General features: G+C 40.1%; 1 protein-coding gene across 2 annotated transcripts in view; it reads right to left on the bottom strand.

The window, feature by feature from the left end:
* The window catches only part of NELL1 (neural EGFL like 1), a 1,051,740-nt gene that overhangs the window by 522,286 nt on the left and 506,805 nt on the right, over window positions 1–22,649 (bottom strand). For both annotated transcript variants that reach the window (XM_061406202.1, XM_061406204.1), the window contains exon 13: window positions 8,522–8,647. In XM_061406202.1, the coding sequence (XP_061262186.1) occupies window positions 8,522–8,647 (126 nt within the window). The remainder of the gene's footprint in view (window positions 1–8,521; window positions 8,648–22,649) is intronic.

The following is a 22,649-nucleotide window of genomic DNA, read 5'->3' on the forward strand; positions in this document are numbered from 1 at the left end:
CCATATATATGTGTTAGTATACTGTATTGGTGTTTTTCTTTCTGGTTGACTTCACTCTGGATAATAGGCTCCAGTTTCATCCACCTCATTAGAACTGATTCAAATGTATTCTTTTTAATGGCTGGGTAATACTCTATTGTGTATATGTACCACAGCTTTCTTATCCATTCATCTGCTGATGGATATCTAGGTTGCTTCCGTGTCCTGGCTATTATAAACAGTGCTGCGATGAACATTGGGGTACACGTGTCTCTTTCAATTCTGGTTTCCTCAGAGTGTATGCCCAGCACTGGGATTGCTGGGTCATATGGCAGTTCTCTTTCCAGTTTTTTAAGGAATCTCCACACTGTTCTCCATAGTGGCTGTACCAGTTTGCATTCCCACCAACAGTGTAAGAGGGTTCCCTTTTCTCCACACCCTCTCCAGCATTTATTGCTTCTAGACTTTTGGATCACAGCCATTCTGACTGGTGTGAAATGGTACCTCATTATGGTTTTGATTTGCATTTCTCTGATAATGAGTGATTTTGAGCATCTTTTTGTTTGTTAGCCATCTGTATGTCTTCTTTGGAGAAATGTCTGTTTAGTTCTTTGGCCCACTTTTTGATTGGGTCATTTATTTTTCTGGAATTGAGCTGCAGGAGTTGCTTGTATATTTTTGAGATTAATTCTTTGTCCATTGCTTCATTTGCTATTATTTTCTCCCATTCTGAAGGCTGTCTTTTCACCTTGCTTATAGTTTCCTTTGTTGTGCAGAAGCTTTTAAGTTTAATTAGGTCCCATTTGTTTATTTTTGCTTTTATTTCCAATATTCTGGGAGGTGGGTCATAGAGGATCCTGCTGTGCTTTATGTCAGAGACTGTTTTGCTTATGTTTTCCTCTAGGAGTTTCATAGTTCCTCGTCTTACATTTAGATGTTTAATCCATTTTGAGTTTATTTTTGTGTATGGTGTTAGAAAGTGTTCTAGTTTCATTCTTTTACAAGTGGTTGACCAGTTTTCCCAGCACCACTTGTTAAAGAGATTGTCTTTTCTCCATTGTATATTCTTGCCTCCTTTGTCAAAGATAAGGTGTGCATAGGTGTATGGATTTATCTCTGGGCTTTCTATTTAGTTCCATTGATCTATATTTCTGTCTTTGTACCAGTAGCATACTGTCTTGATGACTGTGGCTTTGTAGCAGAGCCTGAAGTCAGGCAGGTTGATTCCTCCAGTTCCTTTCTTCTTTCTCAAGATTGCTTTGGCTATTCAAGGTTTTCTGTATTTCCATACAAATTGTGAAATTATTTGTTCTAGTTCTCTAAAAAATACCGTTGGTAGCTTGATAGGGATTGCATTGAATCTATAGATTGCTTTGGGTAGTATACTCATTTTCACTATATTGATTCTTCCAATCCATGAACACGGTATATTTCTCCATCTATTTATGTCGTCTTTGATTTCTTTCACCAGTGTTTTATAGTTTTCTATATATAGGTCTTTTGTTTCATTAGGTAGATATATTCCTAAGCATTTTATTCTTTTCGTTGCAATGATGAATGGAATTGTTTCCTTAATTTCTCTTTCTGTTTTCTCATTGTTAGTATATAGGAATGCAAGGGATTTCTGTGTGTTGATCAATGGAACAAAATAAAAAGCCCAGAGATAAATCCGTGTACCTATGGAGCCCTGGGATTTCTTTGGAAGGAATGATGCTAAAGCTGAAACTCCAGTACTTTGGCTACCTCATGTGAAGAGTTGACTCATTGGAAAAGACTCTGATGCTGGGAGGGATTGAGGGCAGGAGGAGAAGGGGATGACAGAGGATGAGATGGCTGGATGGCATCATTGACTCAATGGACATGAGTCTGAGTGAACTACGGGAGTTGGTGATGGACAGGGAGGCCTGGTGTGCTGCGATTCATGGGGTTGCAAAGAGTCAGACACGACTGAGCGACTGAACTGACTGATGGACACCTTATCTTTGACAAAGGAGGCCAGAATATACAATGGAGAAAAGACAATCTCTTTAACAAGTGGTGCTGGGAAAACATCAGAGTTTTTAAGTGAGTTTTGAAATATCCAAAGGTACAAGTCTTATTTTGACTTTTCTTATTCAATATATCAATAAATGTAGTCTTATTATCTTTGCATTTGATAGAACATTCCTATTACAGTAAAAGTAGTCTACTAATCCATGACTGGAATTTTATTCTTATATCTGTATCTCTTCTTGCTGTTTTTGCTTTAGATGCTCAGTCTTGTCCAACTCTTTTAGCAACGCCGTGGACTGTAGCCCGCCAGGCTCCTCTGTCCATGGGATTTCCCAGGCAAGGATACTTCAGTGGTTTGCCATCTCCTTCTCCAGGGGATCTTCCTGACCCAGGGATCAAGCCCACATCTCCTGAATTTTGCAGGCAGATTCTTTACCACTGAGCCACCAGGGAAGGCCCTATATTGACTGAGGGGCAAATAATTAGTAACTTGCACCAGCTATGATGCCAGATAGTCAAAAGTAAACAAGAACAATATGTCCAAAACAAGCACATACTATGTGCTGGAAATATAGGGATAATAAGTATGTAATTCACTACTGTGCTCAATCAAGGAGGAAGATTTTCTACTTCAGCTATGTGTCCCATGACTTTGTTCATTGAAAAGTTACCAGGTATCTCAATATTTGAAATGATCTGTATTTCATTAATCTTAGTAAGAAAATATTTTTCCAGAGAACTAGTCTAAAATTTATAACATTTACATCTTTTAAATTGTTTTCTCACCTTTAATTATATGCAACTAAATTTAAACCATTAAATTAATAGACTATTACATCTAACTTTCAATTTACTTGATTTCAAACATATTTCCTGTAATCTCCCTTCCTTGCCAATACCAAAGAATATTTAAAAAAAAAATCTCAGCAAGGTAATGGAAATCACATGTGATACTTGTTATTTCACTTCTTCCCTTTATTTCTTACCTTTTTGGAAGGTTTTTGGCATAAAAATGAATGCTTACCCATTATTGTCAAGTACCTGTCTTATTGCTGCATGCTTTGATCATAAATCACAAGTCTCCTCCTTTAAAGCTGCCTGAGTATTCAATGATAACATCTTATCAAATAACCTAAACACAGGGAGTTTTAGCTGGGGATAAATGAATGTCAGGGACCAATAAATCAAGCAGCTTGACCATTGCAAAAATCAAACGATCCAGGGAAGAGAAAACCACCCACCCCCAACCTCAATTTTAGACACTTCTCCCACTTCAAAATTCATGAAAGAACAAGAGCAAATCGGGGATCTCTTACAGAACAGAAAGTGATTTAGAATCACACACAAATTCCAAGGTCAAAAACTTCCCCAGTGTCAAAGACCCAATGCTTTCAAATTTACCAATGAAAACTCTCCTAGAAAAAAGTATGGAGCCTAACACAAACTACACAGTTATGTCAGGGAACCCCCAGCTCCCCCCTCCCTCCACCAGTAATGACTGAGTTATACTACATTTTAAAGTTCTAGATAATTATTTTCAATGTTGAATCCTCAGAACTTTTAATATCCCATGAGATATGACTTTCTCACTTTCTAACCAGAAAAAAAGAAAGAGGTAACATTTTTTTTCTGTTTGATGTACTGTCTTTATTTCCAGCATCATCTTGGCATCTATTGCCTGTGGTACAGCCTTTGTCAAAGGACTGTTGTTACAGCATAGAACTGGGAAAGTCAATTTTGGGGTTCCTTCTCTGGAATTTGTCAAGGGCCGTCACTGTAGGATGTGAAATACCCAATATTTATCTAAACTCTTCTAAGACTTTGAAGAAGAACTGATTTGGTAAACTTAGAACATTGTTGATGGAGAATGCACATTTGAGTTTTCTCCTTTGAAGATATTGCCACACTAACCATGAACTTCCGAGCAAAGAGGTCATTTATCGGTCATCTCTTTGGTCATATTTCCTAACACTCATGATAGACAATAACTGTATATTGGACATACAAATAAATAAATGGAAGAGTGAGTGAATGAATGAAAGACTAAATCAATGTATCACCAAAGCGCATACATCTTCTTTAATTTTAAGATCACTAATTTTTGATCAAATGCAGATTTTCAATAGGACTACTAACTTCTAAAATGTTAGTGCCTGAGGAAATGACAAACCAAGAAAAATTAAAGAGAAAAAAATGACCCAATGTACTTGGAAAGCCAACTGAGCAGTGGCAGCAGGTACTTACTGACTTGGGACAGACTTGAATGATCTTTGGAAATAAGAATGTCAATAATGAGAAATGCCATGTCAGGTAAACAAAAGGATGTCTTCAAGCCTGTGAATTTCTCCTAGCAATTTTTCTTCCTGGAAACAAAGCATCTGAAAAGACATCCTACAGTGGCATGCATTTACTATACACCTCATTTATTACAGAGGATTATAACTGCTTGGGGGAAGAAGTCTTCTTTACCAATAAAGAAATGGCAGAGATTAGATGTGGGGACCTGCTCTGTCTTGAAGAGTCAAGCACATATTTGGTCTAACAGACTTATTTTCAGGACACGAAGGTGAATGTCAGAGTTCCAGCTGACTACGTAGGTATCTAATGGAAGCCCTTGAGTCTGGTCTAGAGGAGAAATGACCACAAGGAGAAAGCTTGTCTCTCAGCTCTCCTCATTCCCATCAATGTTCCTCCAAAATAAATTTAGAAAAAAAATAGAGTTCTCTCTCATGCATGTCAATATGAAATCCTATTAAATACCTATGTGTAGATGTCAAGTTGTATATATAATTCAGAAGCTCATGAGAAAGATTGGAAATGGACAGAAATTATTGACAGAGATGCTATAATGTTGTAATACTGAATTGCAGACATCTAAAAAAATTATATAGATAACAGGAGAAAAGGTTCTAGGGCAGATATCAGCAGAGGAAGAAGAATAGCCAGGAACACTGGGCAGGAGGCACCGGTGACATAGAAAGAAAATCAGGAAACGTATTGTCTCAAAGGTCAAAAAAAATGATGTGTTTAAATAAGGAAGATGTAGTCAGCTCTGCTAAATGCTGCTGAGAGGTCACAAAGATAAGATTAGATTGAGAAAAATGGGGCTCATGGTTGACCTTGATAAACACACTCTCTGCTGAATGGTGAGACTGGAAGACTTAATGGGAGGGGTGGAAGAGGAGATGTGAAGGAAGTACATGCAATGGAAACAATAACCACTGACAAATCAATGAGGAGGTTTGCTGTGAAAAGCAGCAGAAAAATGGGCAGTAGATAATAAAATCTGGGACCAATGGAAGATTTCTTTTTTAAAGAAAGAGGTCTTATCCTCAATCCTATGGTCTATGGGGGGAAGTCCAAAGCCCTCATCGAGATTTTTGACACTCCTGAGAGGAGGCCATGGTGACTATGATGCATGTATGTCTGTTTAAATGCACTCTGGGCATCAGGGAAAGGATAGGAAGAGTTACCTCTGCCTCTGAGGTCATGCTATCCTTCATATACACATATGTACCATTTCTGCTGTCTGCCATGTTAACTTAAATTTCTTTAGGGTGGGAAGGGGGAGGTTCACCTTTAAGCGGCAGATTTTGGTAAAGGTTAGAGGGTCACTGAGGAAGACTCACATTGCATACTACACAGCAAAACCACCACAACAAATCACCTCATGTTAAATATTCCTATCCTGAAAAATCCTTTCAGCCTTCCTTTCCCTGGGTGGTTTTCACTGGCCCCTGTCCTCTATGGCAGGCACCTCTAACCTCAGGGATCTGATGCCTGACAATCTGAGGTGGAGCTAATGTAATAATAATAGAAATAAAATGCACAATAAATGTAATGCACTTGAATCATCCCAAAACCATTCCCAATCAGTTCATGGAAAAATTGTCTTCCATAAAACTGGTCCCTGGTGCCAATCAGGCAGGGGATCACTGCTCCATAGCACCCAGCCTTTGGCTCTCTGGCGGGTTTCTCTTTTTTTCTCTCTTTTGTTCTAACTTTTATATTCTCTCTCAGACAAAACATACACACAAACAAAACAAAATATGTGTGTATACATTTTTTCCTGTAGCTCTATGTTTTTTAAGAGGGGGGATGGAGTACCCACTGATACCCATACCCTTGCCTTTGACTCCGAACAACACAGCTCTTTCTAAAAGTAACTCTGGGGCTAGTTCTTCCATCTTCATCCATACATACATACTGCTGAGCAGAGCACCTGTCAATCAGTTCAGTCGCTCAGTCGTGTCCGACTCTTTGTGACCCCATGAATCGCAGCACGCCAGGCCTCCCTGTCCATCACCAACTCCTAGAGTTCACTGAGATTCACATCCATCGAGTCAGTGATGCCATCCAGCCATCTCATCCTCTGTTGTCCCCTTCTCCTCCTGCCCCCAATCCCTCCCAGCATCAGAGTCTTTTCCAATGAGTCAACTCTTCACATGAGGTGGCCAAAGTACTGGAGTTTCAGCTTTAGCATCAGTCCTTCCAAAGAAATCCCAGGGCTGATCTTCAGAATGGACTGGTTGGATCTCCTTGCAGTCCAAGGGACTCTCAAGAGTCTTCTCCAACACCACAGTTCAAAAGCATCAATTCTTTGGCGCTCAGCCTTCTTCACAATCCAACTCTCACATCCATACATGACCACAGGAAAAACCATAGCCTTGACTAGACGGACCTTTGTTGGCAAAGTAATGTCTCTGCTTTTGAATATGCTATCTAGGTTGGTCACAACTTTCCTCCCAAGAAGTAAGCGTCTTTTAATTTCATGGCTGCAGTCACCATCTGCAGTGATTTTGGAGCCCCCTAAAATAAAGTCTGACACTGTTTCCACTGTTTCCCCATCTATTTGCCATGAAGTGATGGGACCAGATGCCATGTTCTTCATTTTCTGAATGTTGAGCTTTAAGCCAACTTTTTCACTCTCCACTTTCACTTTCATCAAGAGGCTTTTGAGTTCCTCTTCACTTTCTGCCATAAGGGTGGTGTCATCTGCATATCTGAGGTTATTGATATTTCTCCCAGCAATCTTGATTCCAGCTTGTGTTTCTTCCAGTCCAGCGTTTCTCATGATGTACTGGTTCCAAATAGGAAAAGGAGTACGTCAAGGCTGTATATTGTCACCCTGTCTTTAATAGGCCTTCAATAAGTACCAGCTCTTGCCTTCCTCCTTCCATGACAAAGTAAGAGCAGAGGTGTTATGGATTCTCATATAATTTCCACCCAGCAGTGCCTTAATTAGGTCTGGGCTGCATGATAAGGTGCAGTGTGTTGGGAGGCGATTCGCTGCCTCTGCCTAATGTCAGAACTACCGTAAGTTAGGACCAGGGATAGACTAATGAGAACAGAGTAGTAGTCATCTAGAACATCACAGATTTCTCAATTGTTTGTTGACAGGTCCACAGGAGTTTTGTCCTCTTAAAATGTTTATGCCTCAGCATAGTATTTATGAAATCTCTTTTTCTCCAGGGATTTTCTTGTAAGAAAATCATGTAAAAGACAGATAATTAGACATGACCAACTGTGGGAGTCAGAAACCACATCAATCTGAAATCACTAGTCCTTTTAGCCAAAGAACAGTAACTTTAAAATATTATTAATACAACAAACAAGAGTAAAAGTATTTGGAGATACAAACATACTTCTCAAACTTTTGTAACTTTTTGTACTTTTGGAAGGGTCATTCAAAACACAAAATATTTAGAAATGAGTACCATTCTATTGTGAGTGAAGAAATCATTGTTTATATACCAAAGTCATTAGGACCAAGAGAAAGATACAAGAGTCAGAGAAATACACACCATGACTGAAATCTTATATTCAAGGAGTCCTTTTTTTACAGGTTACAGATCAGGCATTTAAACACATTTCACCCAAAAGAAGACACAATCAGAACCTTCTCACATCCTAGCCAACTGACTGCTCATGTCTCCATATTCATGACTTAAATGCTAATGGAACCTCAAACCAAATGCCCACAAGCTAGCACTGCTCACACATAGACACCAACCACAATGCCTGGCATTCCAGTTTAGGGCTGACAGCCCAGTGTGATGAAGGGAGAAGAGAGGAGAAACTAACAATATGTCAGTGAAAAGTCTTGAGTGACCCACCATAGACCCAATCCCGCCCACTAGGCACTCTTGCATACTTTAAGCTCTTGTCCTTCCCAGTGAAAACAAAGTACATTTTCTCAGATACAAAAACATTTCACCTTGATGAAAGGAGAATAGTTTGATACTTTTCTCTTTTTGGAAAAGGAATCTCTAAGTCCTTCAGTGTTACCATTGGCAACTGAGACTTCAAATTCAAACCATATACGAATGTATGCATGCACACATACAGAGACAGACATAACAAGAGTGGAAATAAATTATGCAGACTTAAATTATCATTTTTTTTCAAAAAATCTTGATGGTAAGATAATTAAAGAGAAGAATTAGTTTGGTAACAATAGTATTAGTGTACTTGGAGCTAAGTGAAACAACACAGATATGATGCAGAGAAGGATTGAATCAGAAAAGCAACACTGCTTCTTAGCACTCACCTGTACAAGAGAAGTCATCCACACGAATGTACCCTGGGACACAGTCACAGCGATATAATCCGGGCAGGTTGACACATACAGTGTTGGCATGACAGTAATGCATCTTAGCTGCACACTCATCAATATCTGAAGAAGAAGAAAAAAAAAAAGAAGCAATAACACAGTTAGATGAATGACTGAACTAGAATGTGATCATCTGACAATGAAATTAGAAAAGATGAATGCCCATGGAAGGTAAGAGAAAAAGCAAGATGCATTAGCACAAAAGCTTAAGCGCAAATTTCAGCTGGTGTAGCAGATTCCGTCTAAAGCCGAAAATCTTTCTAGAAAGATGCATGGTGGGACACAACAGTGAAGAACTCAAGAAGCTTGAAGACTGAATCTATTATTACTCTTTCACCAAAAAGGATGCTTCAATGTCCCAAATCAAGGAGTTCTGTGTCCAGGCATTGACACCAATGAATATTCATTAGTTGTCCACTGTACACAGTGTGGCTTTCATCAGAGAGATCAAGAGAATTCAGCCTCTCTCTGCTTGTTTTTCTTACTAATACTTGCTTTAATCCATCTGGTACAAAATGATTGTGGAGCCACTTTCTCCCATGTTGTACTATGAATATAGACAGCAACTGCTGTCTAATGAAAATGAATGTCTTTCATCGCTTGACCTGGAGATACATCCCATGTCACAGAATAATGGAATGATTCAACAAAAAAGATCTTTTTCTCTTTGGAATGGAGATCAGAGCATCACCTTCTGTCTTATAAAAAGTTCATGATAAGAATTAAGATAACCTACAACCATAAGCATAGAGTTTAGTCTTTTCTAGAGTTTATGTTTTAAAAAATGGGTTTACATTTATTTTACTCAGACTGCCGTGTGACGGCCTGGGAGACGGAAGAATAAAAACATTGTGGGAATCCAAAATAGCCAATACGAGCTCTAGCTCCAGTCTGGTTAACTACTAGCAGGTGACCCTCATCATCCAGATTACTTCTGAACCTACTGCTCTATATCTTTCAATGTGCCATCTAATTTACCCACATACAATTCCGTGAGTGAAGTACAGCACTACCATCATTCTAAAGTCTAGACTGAGGCTTAGAGAAGTTAAATGTTTGGCACTAAGTCATCCTGTAAGAACACACTATATCCACAATTTGAAATCAAACGTCTGACTCTTATTTACTATGATTTACCTCATGAAAGCACTCCGAAAATGATCACTAGTCAAATGTAGCATTACGACTAAGATAATCACTGAAATCCTAGTAATCTTCATGCACAGAAACTGCATTTCTGTGCACTGAAAACTCATTTATTTACTGTAAAAATAAATGTAGATGGATTTATTTCCTAAATAAAACACCCCAAAATAATATCAGATTCTTTTCAGTACTAAAGATCTGTTATCCTATACTTGAAAGTTAACTGAGGCTCTGAAAGAAGACATAGTCAGCAAGACTTCCATAAATTTAAGAAACAAACATCAAAACTTAGTGAAAGAATTCAGGCAATCAATAATTCTACGTGCACAGTATCATGAGCTTTCAAAACAAATAGCCAACAGGAATATAAAAATTGTATAATATATGAGTACATCAAGCTTGGGTGTGGAAGGGACTCTCCCAAAAATTTGGGATAGGATAGTAACTGCATGAAATCATTAGAGGTGCTTCAGATCTTTCTGGCACTCAAGGCAATAGAATTCTTAAATAAGTCGGTTCCTTACATCATTAAAGCATTTTGCTTTACAGAAGAATGAATATCATAAAAGTCAAGAGGAAAAGTGTTTCAAGAAAGGAATAATGGTTAGGTTTGTCACCTGATGCTGAAAAAGTTGAATAAGATAGAGACAGAATTAACGTTTTGATTTGGCAAGAAGTTCATTGTTGCCCTTGAGCTGTTAAGAGAAGTTTGGGGAAAGTGGAGTCAATTAAAGAAAGAAGGAAAGATGAAGGAGACAGAAAAACAAGGGAAACTTTTTGAGATATTTTGCCATCAAGAGAAGAAAAACTGTAGTAGCTCTAGGGAGACTCCATATTTAAAGACAGTCTTATTTAAAGACCGTTCTGGAAAAGATCACAGAATGTTTACACACAGTTGGACACGATTCAACACTAGTGAAGAAAACTGACATTATAGAAGAGACAGCAGGGATTTCCCTGATGGTCCACTGGTTAAGACTTTGTCTTCCAATGCAGGGGGTGTAGGTTCAATCCCTGGTCAGGGAGGTAAGACCCCACATGCCTCAGAGCCAAAAAAATCAAAACATAAACAGACATAATATTGCAACAGACTCATTAAAGACAAAAAGAATGAGAGCAGATTTCTGCAGGAGTAAAGTCTTGGAGGAGACAAGAGGAGTTGAGTTCCAGTCCACAGATGGAGCAAGTCATTTTTACAACAAAAATGAAACTAACAGACAAGGGAAGAAAGTTGGTATATTTGGTGGTGGAAAGAAGAAGTAATGTTCCTTTGCTTGTTTTTTAATTTTCTCAGTGAAATGAGAGAGTAACATCTGAGAATTAGGAGAAGAAGGTGGTACTAGATGTTTAAAGAGGGGGGGAAAGGTACGAAGTCATCATTTGGGGAAAGTGAAGTCGCTCAGTTGTGTCAGACTCTTTGTAACCCCGTGGACAGTAGCCTACCAGGCTCCTTCGTCCATGAGATTTTCCAGGCAAGAATACTGGAGTGGGTTGCCATTTCCTTCTCCAGGAGATCTTCCCGACCCAGGGATTGAACCCAGGTCTCCCGCATTGTAGGCAGACACTTTACCATCTGAGCCACCAGGGAAGTGGAAAGAAGGAAACCATTTACTAGAGAGTATAGTAGGTGGCTACAGAGGCACATGTGACCTGTGACCATAAATGCTAAGTGAGAGCAGTCAGTGTGGCCATGTGCTTCACTCCAGATGCACCCAGATACCTGGGGAAGGGGCAGGGTAGTGGGAAAGAGGTGTACCCAAAGATGAGTTTTTGAACAAACAGGATAGATTAAAATGAGAAACAAGGGAACTGATGTTGCAAGAAAAGAGCTGATGATCCTGAGATGCCAAGGAATCGCAGTTATTAAGGAAAGAAGTGAGGACAAGAGGGAATTGAAATGCACTGCCCAGCTCAAAGCTAAAGAACTTGTTCCCCCAGCCGCTGGAAGTACTGCCTGCTTCAAATTTTCAACTGTTAGCTTTTGAGGAAAACTGTCCTTGACTTATGTGAGCTGCCTCACCCTTAGTCACATCCCCACCCTGAGGACAACCTTCACTGAAGGATGGTTCTCCTTAACAGTAACTTAAGATAATTGTGAAAGATTATACCAGGTTCAGAGCACTGAATGAGATTCAGCTAACCCCTCCCTCTGCGCAATTCTGTATCTTTCCCTTCCTCCATAGGCATTGCATCCCTATTAAGCTTCCTGCATGTCAGTCTCCATCTCAGAGTTTGCTTCCCAGGGAACCCTAACTTCAGCAGGACTCCTGAGGGAGGCAGAAATGATTCCAGTGTGAGTACTACAGTGTGTGAGCTGGAAAGGCAGAAGATGGAGTTATAGAGTGATGTGCTTGACACTAAGATGTCAAAGGTGATTTAGTTGTTGCTGATTACAGGATCTTTTATTTGACCGTGTGAGAGTGGAAGAATAGATCATTGTAAGTGAGGGGTTGAGAGACCAAGAAAAGCCAGATATAAGAGGGGGCTGGTCTGCATTAGCACATCTCATCCAGTATATTACCAGATTTCCTCCTACTGAGCAAATAATTCAACTGTACTTTCCCATCCTCTTCCAAGCATGAATCTGAGAAGCCTACCACCTTGAGGTAGAAACATCAGATTTATCACATTTCCTTCTTCCTGTCTTGGAAATTATAGAAGCACAGAAATGGAAGCTCTTTCAGCCTGCGTCCCTGAGGAGCAGGTCACCAGATTAGCGTGATGGACATGTTGCATGACCTAGAAATATGCTTTTGTTAATTTAAGCCATTGAGTCTACCCTGACCAGCACAGAGAATGACCATGAGAAGCACTGCAATGGAGATCATTAAATTTGATCTTGAAAGATGAACAGAAATTCAGCTTTGAGAATGGAGATGAGGAAACAGAAGGAAAACTGCAGAGCCTAAACTTTTTGTCTTTACAGAGTTATAAAGAGAGAGGACCATTTAGTCTGAACATTCAAAGAACACTAGCCCTCTACTATGCTTTTAAATGCAGAGTGATGAATAAAACACCATCACAGACCTCACAGCCTGGCAAGACGCTGAGCGGAACTTACATGTTCTACCAATAATGTGAGATCATTTAACGGGGATTTGACCTAGTCTGAGAAGTTGAATGATGGACTCTCTATAGAAGTGCCTGTTCATCCAAGACCTGAAATAGCAATGAAACAGGTGAAGGGGAGAAAAATAACATACCAGATAGGGAAGAATGAAAAGAATTCAGAGAAGGGAACTTTGCCTATTTGAAGACAAACTGGAAAGATGAGCTTGGGCCACCTCTGCTGGGTTCTGGAGACCACATAAAGGAGCCTGGGCTTAAATCATGGCGGTGACAAAGTCCAATTTCTGTATTTAAACTATAGCTTGGCTGCAGTGAAGAGAATAGATTGGAGCAGGGCAAGCTGAAGGCTAAATCACACTGGTATTTTACTCACAGAGATGAAGCTACAGTGATCTCATTCTATACTGCTAGGATGCCTAGCCATTTTTTAAGATGAGGAACTAGTCAGGACTTACCTTAGAGGCAATGCAGTCTTCAGCCTATGGGCCACAGCTGCCAATCAGGCCACTGATGAGAATCAATGTTTCTCTGTTATGGACCCTTGTCGGCTCCTCCCACAGAGAAATTCCTAGCTCATTTCCCTCAGGCCATTGCATAACTATTGAGAGGCAGCAGCCTCATCTGGATTTGAAGGAGTTATTCAGCCATAAAGAGTTTATTTTGACGCTAACAACCAAGCTATCACCTTGTTTCACAGGATGCCAAGCCCTGAACAGAAATATTTTCAAAAACCAGAAAGAGGATGTTAGGAAATCCCAGGGAGAATTTCCCACATAGGTTTATCCAACCCTTGCTCTATGTGAGCCACTCCCACACCACAGCCCTGCTGCTCTGCTGATGTGGCACTGAGTTCGTTTCATTTTCAATTCATACCACTGGTAATTCCAGCCTTGGCATATCTCGATTTCCTGGTGAAAGTGAAAGTGTTCACTGATCAGTCATGTCCGACTCTTTGTGACCCCGTGGACTGTAGCCTGCCAGGCTCCTCTGTCCATAGAATTCTCCAAGCAAGACTATTAGAGTGGGTAGCCATTCCCTTCTCCAGGAGATCTTCCTGACCCAGAGACTGAACCCAAGGAAGGCCACAAAAAGAATAAAATAAGGCAGAAAATTTGACAAATGTACCAGAAAATTAAACTGTCACTACTTTATCTTTGTTGCTTATCTTCTATCATACAAACATCAGATATAAAAATCATTTCCTGGTAAAAACGGTAGGGAGACAAAGAAAGTAAAATGTTTAGAGGCATGGGTTGGGTCCCTTGAGACAAGAGGATGGAAGAAAGAAAAGAATTGACAACTCCCCTGGTTTCAGGATGGGGACAAGGGACAAGGAGAAACACATCTGCCTAAGAAAGACTGCCTCTCCAAACTCAGGGAAAGGCACAACCCTGCAGACAGTTTCAAGAGAACTCAAGAGTGCTCCACAAGCAAATCTGATTATACAGAGAATCAAAACACAATCAACGTCTTTAGAGAGCTGGGATATCTTGAGAAAATCCTGAGAATGAGCAAACAACTGAGATTTTTCAAAATAAGCCTAGGTCAAATGCTTTTTGTTCACAGACAAAAGATCCTAAAAGGTTATAAAATTACCAAATCAAGGAAAATAAACAAACAGAACTCCCCAATTAAAGAACGAACTGATACTCAGAGAGAGAAACTGAGTGAGCCCAAAGCAATGAGGGTTTTAAATATAAGCCTGAAAAGAAATCTGACCACAGCTCAGGTGGTGATGGAGTTTTGCCTAAAAAGCAGGTCCCTCTCCCAAGCAATGGTCCTTCCCACTCTGATATTTACACACAGCCAGGAGTCAAGATGGAGAAGGCAATGGCAACCCACTCCAGTACTCTTGCCTGGAAAATCCCATGGGCGGAGGAGCCTGGTAGGCTGCAGCGTGAAGAGTTGGACATGACTGAGTGACTTCACTTTCACTTTTCACTTTCATGCATTAGAGAGGGAAATGGCAACCCACTCCAGTGTTTTTGCCTGGAGAATCCCAGTGACGGGGGAGCCTGGTGGGCTGCCATCTATGGGGTCGCACAGAGTCGGACACGACTGAAGCGACTTAGCAGCAGTAGCAGCAGCAGGAGGCAAGAAGAAGCTATGTCTGAGACTGAACCTCAAAGGAGAAGTTGAACACACTCAAGGCCAGGCTCAACCTAAAGGTCTAGATCAGTCTAGCAAGATTTTCTAAGAACCACAGCTAAGTTAGCTACTGGAAGGTTGAATGGATCAAAATTCTAAAAATACATCATTAGGCACAGGATGATATGAAAATGAAAAGAGGCTAATAGTCCCTAACCTCATAAGGTAAACCTATGAACAGCCCCTGACACCTGGTTAATATTCAAAATCTGTCATTTCTACATATCAGAAACTATGTTAGGCACCCCACAGGTAGCACTGCAGCACCCCATTTATTCCATTTGACTCTTCCTATAGGAGATAGATATCTGTATGTCATGATAAGGAACTGAGGCTCAGAGATTTTGAGATCACTTGTACAAAGCATAAAATTCGTAAGCGTAAAACCCTGGGTTTGAATCCACAGTCTCACTTCACATGTGGCATCGTTCTCCCTGATCCAGTTCTAGCTCTCTGTAAATTTTCGAGCCTATAACTGTGTTCGACATGCCTGGTGCTGCCATGAAATGTATGGAAACAGGCGGATCTCCAAATTGAATGTCATTGTGCATCATGTTCATGGCATTTGTTCTGTTTGATGCTCTCTGTTAAAATAGTAAAGCTGTACTCTGCATGACTATTCCTGTGGGTCTTTTAAATTAAACCCTAACTCTTTCAAACTTTAGACTCCAGTAACCCAGGACCCCAAAACAGGTGGTAGAATTCTGCTCTGAGCTGGAACCCTTGATACAACCTTAACTCAGGATGCTTAAGACTACTGAAGGCCCCCTCTAGGATTAGAAATAGTGACATAGGGGCCTGGATCTTCTATTAAATATTGTACGTCTCGAAACCCCACTGTGGTATATAGCAGCTCCAGTATAATGGGGCTCAAATTGTGATTTATTCTTCGAGATTGCTTGTCACCTTTGAAATATTAGCACTCATTTTCTGAGGTAATAAAAGTACCTGATTTATGTCCCTCCCCAGGAAAGTGAAGCAGTTTGTTTTTGTTTTAAAAAGGTATACTTATGGACTTTAAAATGAAATTTGATGTGACATAATGCCTCTTCACAAATCACCAGCCTCCATCTGTACAAGACTGCTCAGAACAAACAGAGCTGAATTTGGCATCATCATCATCATTAAATTAGAGCGTCAGGCTTGGGTAGCAAAGACAGAAGCAAATGCAAAGAATTTTATAAATAAAACAGTGTGATCTACTCAGATTTGCTGCCTAAGAATAGAAAAAGGCAACCCAGAGAGGGTTAGATGCAGTGGGTTGGGCAAGGGGGTCCACTTCCTATGAGCATTTAAAAATGAAACAGAGTGAAGAAAGAAAATCAATATTTATTGAGACTGGGTGAGTCTCATTTCATTATCCCCAGCCATCCAATGGCTTGGCATCAGAAATGACAGGGAGAGCACCTATGACATCATCCCGGGTCTCTGGGACTCCAGGAGCAAACTTGCTCCACTCTGTTGAACCACAGGCACTAAATTGGCAGCCAAGAGTCAAGCCCTCTTCTTGCTCTTTCTATTAGTTAATTTTAGCACTGGGCATTTCTCTAGACATCAGTGTTTCCATTTATGAAGTGACCAGTTGGACCAGAGAGCATCTAAAGACTTCCCCGATTCTAAAGTTATTGACACATTCAAGTGTTTCTGTCCTCACAATGCATCCTAAACCCCGTCTCCAAAACATTTTATTTTGGGCCACCCCTTTCCCTCCTGCTTCAGTGAGCTTGAAAATGTTCCAGACGCCTTTTCCAAGACACAAGTCCTGGAAAATACTAGTAAGATGACCTGAACCTTCACACGGCCCCTTGGTGCCTGTGTCAACTGAGTTGGCATGTCCCCAGAAAATGAAGAACAGCCATCTCTAGTTACAGATATTCCAACAAAAGCACAGCTCTGGAAAAGCCCTCCGGGAACTAGTAAGACTACTTGCAGAGCAGTTCTACCAGACTTTAATCTCCTGACTTTTCAGAAATCATGAGTTATGAAAACATGGTAGCACTGGCATTGATATGAGATCTATCAATATGCTCCCATCTGTGTCATACTGAATATTTTTTTCAAATGAGGGCCTACATGATCTCTGATTTGAACTTATAAAACTCCAGTGAAGCAGACAAGATATGAATTATTATGACCTTTTTCAGATGAGAAAATAAAGTCCTTGAAAAGAATTCTGACTTGCCCAAGGGTACACAGATAATCACTGAGCTGGTAACAGAATCAAGGCCTTCTAACTCTGGAATTAGTGTTTTATCCAGTGTTCCATGTAATTCTCTATAATTATTGTTTTCTTCCTAAAGCAAGAGTAGAGAAATGCCTGTAGAATATAGAAATATGAACCAAATGAAGAAGAAGCCAGGTAGAAGATATATGTAAAATGTAAAATATGTACATTATGTACACATGTAAAATATATGTAATATGTAAAATATGTCCCATCCAAAAAAAAATAAGGTATATATTATATATCTTAAAATATTAATTAATCCTCTTCTTTCTCTCTCTCTCTCTCCTATCCCTGTCTCTATCAATCTCTTTCATTTGCCTACTTTCAAGAACAAAGAAATGGTTCTCTCTTACAAGGTAAAAAACACAGCACAAGACCAGTGTTACATGAAAAATGAGACTAAACCTCAATGGCAGAAAGACAATAGAAAGAATGTGAACTGTTATCTTCACTTTACAGAGGAGAAATAAGGGCCACAGGAATGGACAGTCAATTGTCTCAGGTCATATACCAATGGTACCTGGACTGCCAGGATGTGAATTCAGGCAGCATGGCTCCAAAGTCTACTCATCACTTTATAGTATCTCCTCCAGTGACTGTGGGCTAGATCTCTGATATTTCTAGAGAACTTACATGGTTGTTGTTATTCAGTTGCTAAGTCATATTCTTGGGTCGCAAAGAGTCGGACACGACTGAGCGACTGAACTGACTGTATGACTGAAGTCACGTTCAACTCTTTGCAACCCCATGGACTGTACTATGCCTGGCTTCCCTGTCCTTCAGTATTTCCCAGAGTCTTCTCAAGCATTAATTTAACTTTTTAAAATAATGGCTCCATTTTTTTTTTCAAATATTTTGAAGCAAGCAAAACACATCTGCCTATCAGATTCAACCCACAAATGCCTGTGTCTTGAAGCACATGATCACAAGTAGCTTGTGGGGGAGGTGGGGACATGACAGAGAGATGGGGGAGGAGGAGGAGAGAGTGAGAGAGGAGGTGAATGGAAGGAAGAATGGAAGGGGACAAGGAAGGAGAAAGGAGGACTAGGGAGGGGAAGTAAAGAGAATGTAGGAAGGCAAAGAAAAGAGGAAGTGAGAGGAAGGGAGGGAGGAGAAGGGAACGGAGGGGAGGGCAAGGGAAGTGAACAATAAGACAGTCTCAGGAGGTATCTAGATAACTTCTCTGAACTTAATTGTGTTCCCTGCACAAATTACTCATATGTTCATATACCAACCTCCACTGTGACAGCATTTGGAGATGGAGCCCTTGCAGAGAAAGTATGTTTAGATGAGGTCATGAAAGTGGTGCCCTCCTGATGAGATTAGTATCCCTTTAAGAAAAGATATGAAAAAGCAGGGATGGCATCACCAACTCAACGGACATGAACTTGGGTAAACTCCAGGAGATGGTGAGGGACAGGGAAGCCTGGCATGCAGCAGTCCATGGGGTCACAGAGAGTTGTACACGACTTGGCGACTGAACAACAACATGAAAAAGCATGCCCTCCTGCTCCAGCAGATGATGCCACAGGGAGAAGGCAGCCATCCACAAGTCAGAAAGAGCCCTCGGCAGAACCCAACCCTGATCTCAGACTTCCAGCCTCCGGAACTGTGAATAAATTTCCATTGTTTAAGCCATCCAGTCAATGACATTTTGTTATGACAGCCCCCATGGACTGATAATTTAATAACCCTTTAAATATCTCTGTTGCCTGGTGAGATGAATTTTTACATCATCTTCTAAGATATGTGTCAAACAAACATGCTTCCTGCCAGATCAAATATTTGCATGTTAAAAATTCAAATACCCTTTTGGTCATCCCATGCACGGTAATGAACTCTTCTCATACAAGGTTAAATACATCATAAGCTAGAAGTTAGATCATTGCATTTTCTGACATTTTAAAGGTGTTTTCCATATATACCTATGTCAGATTTTGCAAATTCATGCTAAGATGTTTTTTTTCCCCTGCTGGGTTCAATTTCAGAATTAAATACTGTCATAAAGTAACACATCTCTTTGTGCCACGGGGAATCACAGCATACCAATTTTTAGCTGACATCAGAAAAACACTGTAAGATACCACTCCATGACTTTTTTCCCCAGCCTGCTATTTCTGACCTTCAAGAGGGTCTATAAAGTGATGCTGAGCATCTACAAGGAAAGAAGCACCCTGAAAGAAAGGTGATGAATTCAGTTTCAGCTGTAGGCTGTGCCCAGACTACCTGAATCTATCCATTTCTGAACCCTACACTTCAGCCAACGGTACCAACAAAACCAGGGAGTGCTTCCAGAAAGGTCTGAGGTGTCCTCAAGAGTTGTAAGCCAGCTATGGAAGCTATGAAGATCTTGTGCCTTCCCCACCATTGCTGTTGCTGTTGCTGCTGCTGCTGCTGCTAAGTCACTTCAGTCATGTCTGACTCTGTGTGACCCCATAGACAGAAGCCCACCAGGCTCCCCTGTCCCTGGGATTCTCCAGGCAAGAACACTGGAGTGGGTTGCCATTTCCTTCTCCAATGCATGAAAGTGAAAAGTGAAAGTCAAGTCGCTCAGTCGTGTCTGACTCTTGGTGACCCCATGGACTGCAGCCTACTCTGCTCCCTACCACTGGGAAAGGAAATTCCAGAGCTACTAAGAGACTGCTAGATTCCAGAGGCAGTCAAGATCCCAAAGCTCAGTGGGATGCAGTCCTTGTCTTCTGGCTTTTATGCTAAGTGAAAATAGCCAGACCACACAGAACCAGTCCCAATCCAGTGGAGAGGCAGTCACCTGAACATGACTTACTCGAAGAAGAAGTGGCTAATTCCATCAAAAACGACCGAGGAAGAATTCACCAAAAATATATCTGTGATGAATCTTGAGAAGGCAAGAAGATGCCTTCATAAGTGCTGATGGCCTTCCCTTATCACTTTGATTTAACTGGGTGGCAATTCTTTTTCCCTCAGCTTTATGAGGACATAATTGATATATAACATTGTTTAAGGTATACAATGTGTAAATTTGATACACTTATCATTGCAAAATGATCACCACCACTGCCTTGGCTGACACCTCCTTTAGGCCACATAATTATCATTTTTTTGTGGACACAAGATTTAAAATCTATTTTCTTAGCAATTTCCAAATACATACTATTGTTAACTATAGTCACCATGCTGCACATTAGATCCCAAGAATTTATTCATCTTATAACTAAGAACTTAGTACTATTTATCGAAAGATGAATGAATAAAGATGTGAGTGTTCACACACACACACACACACACACACACACACACACACTCACACAGAGGAATATTGTTTAGCCATAGGCAGGAATTCCTACCATTTGTGACCACATGGATGAACTGTGGGAGTATTATGCTAAGTAAAATAAGTGCTTCTGTCTCAGACAGAGAGACAAATACCACATGTTACCACTTATATGTGGGATCTAAAAAAGCCAACCTCATAGAAATTGATAGAGTGGTGATTACCAGGGATGGCTGAAAATTGGGGGAAATGGAGATATTCTGGGCAACTGTTCTCTGCTTTACAAAGATAAAGGAAAGTCAGGTAAGAGTGAATGAAATGGAAGAGTGCAACACCACTAACAAAGCATCCTTTAGTTGCAACTAATCTCTCAATTATTGGCAGCATTTATTGATCATTACTCCGTGCCAAACATAGTTACCAAGCACTAGACATGTATAATCCATTTCATCCTCACAAGTACCATACAGATAGGTATATATTAATATTTTTTATTTTACAAAGACACACAAGGTTATTAGACAGCTAGAAGATGACCTCAGAGAATTTGAACCCCTGGTATCTATTCTACCGCTCTACAGGGTAACCTTAGCTTTCCCTTTCTCATCAAGATTATTCACTGTCCATGATTAATTAAATAGCAACTCCCTATAGTCACAATTGGTCAAATTGTTCATTCACTGCTTTTCCCATGCAGTCAAAATAAAGTGCAAAGGTTTTAGTCATTTAAAGATAAATGATTTGGTGCCCGAGGTTCAGATCTGATTCACTAGAGCATCAAGTTAACTAGTGATTAATTACCAGGCTCTGAATTCCACAAACAAACCAGAGACTGTGGATCTATGAGCAGGTCATTAATGCACACATTAATGAACATTTATGGAACTGGGGTTCCATAAAACCAGCTCCTTATAATGAACCAGCATCTGTGTAATGAATGAAAATCAGCTGAATGTCCTCAGGAAGAACAGCTTCTTTTCTGTGGACTTTCCCTCCTCGGAAGAGATTCCTTCAACAAAACAATATTTTTGAAATGAAACCAACATTATTCACCACTCCAAATTTTTATACATCAGACTGAATCCATTTTCTCTATATGAAACATGAACTAGGAAACCCAAAATGATAAAGTGTTTAAACTGGTTCTTAAAATCACCAAGTCCAGAACCCTATGAATTGTGATTGCTGAAAAACTACAAAAATAAACAGATGAGGAGAAAAGAGGGAAAAAACCCACAAAATAATGACTCATAATCCACTTTCTTCTGATAACACAATCCAAATGTACAATGAAAACACCATTCAAAAGAAAGGAAATGGAAGAGAATCAGATTTCCATACAGTGCACTGGTCTTGAACTATTTTTACTTTTTTAATTTTAAAAAAATTTATTTATTTTTAACAAGAGGATAATTGTTTTACATTATGTTAATTTCTACCATTTGAACTATTTTTAAATGGAAAAACCTTTAAAAAGTAATAACAGCTAACATTTTGAAAAAAACTAAGATTATGGCATCCGGTTCCATCATTTCATGGCAAATAGATGGAGAAACAATGGAAACAATGACAGATTTTATTTTCGTGGACTCCAAAATCACTGCAGATGGTGATTTCAACCATGAAATTAAAAGACACTCATTTCTTGGAAGAAAAGTTATGACCAACCTAGACAGAATATTCACAAGCAGAGACATTACTTTGCCAACAAAGGTCCATCTAGTCAAACCTATGGTTTTTCCAGTGGTCATGTATGGATGTGAGAGTTTAGACCATAAAGAAAACTGAGCAGCAAAGAACTAATGGTTTTGAACTGTAGTTTTGGAGAAGATTCTTGAGAGTCCCTTGGACTGCAAGGAGATCCAGCCAGTCCATCCTAAAGGAAATCAGTCTGAATATTCATTGGAAGGACTGATGATGAAGCCGAAGCTCCAATCCTTTGGCCACCTAATGTGAAGAACTGACTCATTTGAAAAGACCCTGATGCTGGGAAAAATTGAGGGTAGGAGGATAAGGGGATGACAGATGATGAGATGGTTGGATGGCATGACCGACTCTATGGACACAAGTTTGAGCAAGCTCTGGGAGTTGAGGATGGACAGGGAGGCCTGACGTGCTGCAGTCCATGGTGTTGCAAAGAGTCAGACACGACTGAGCAATTGAACTAACCTGAACAATTTCTAAGTAGCAGGCACAGGCCTATGTTTATTAACTCATTGAAT

Source organism: Bos javanicus, chromosome 29 (genome assembly GCF_032452875.1).
Source record: "Bos javanicus breed banteng chromosome 29, ARS-OSU_banteng_1.0, whole genome shotgun sequence".
Classification (NCBI taxonomy): domain Eukaryota; kingdom Metazoa; phylum Chordata; class Mammalia; order Artiodactyla; family Bovidae; genus Bos; species Bos javanicus.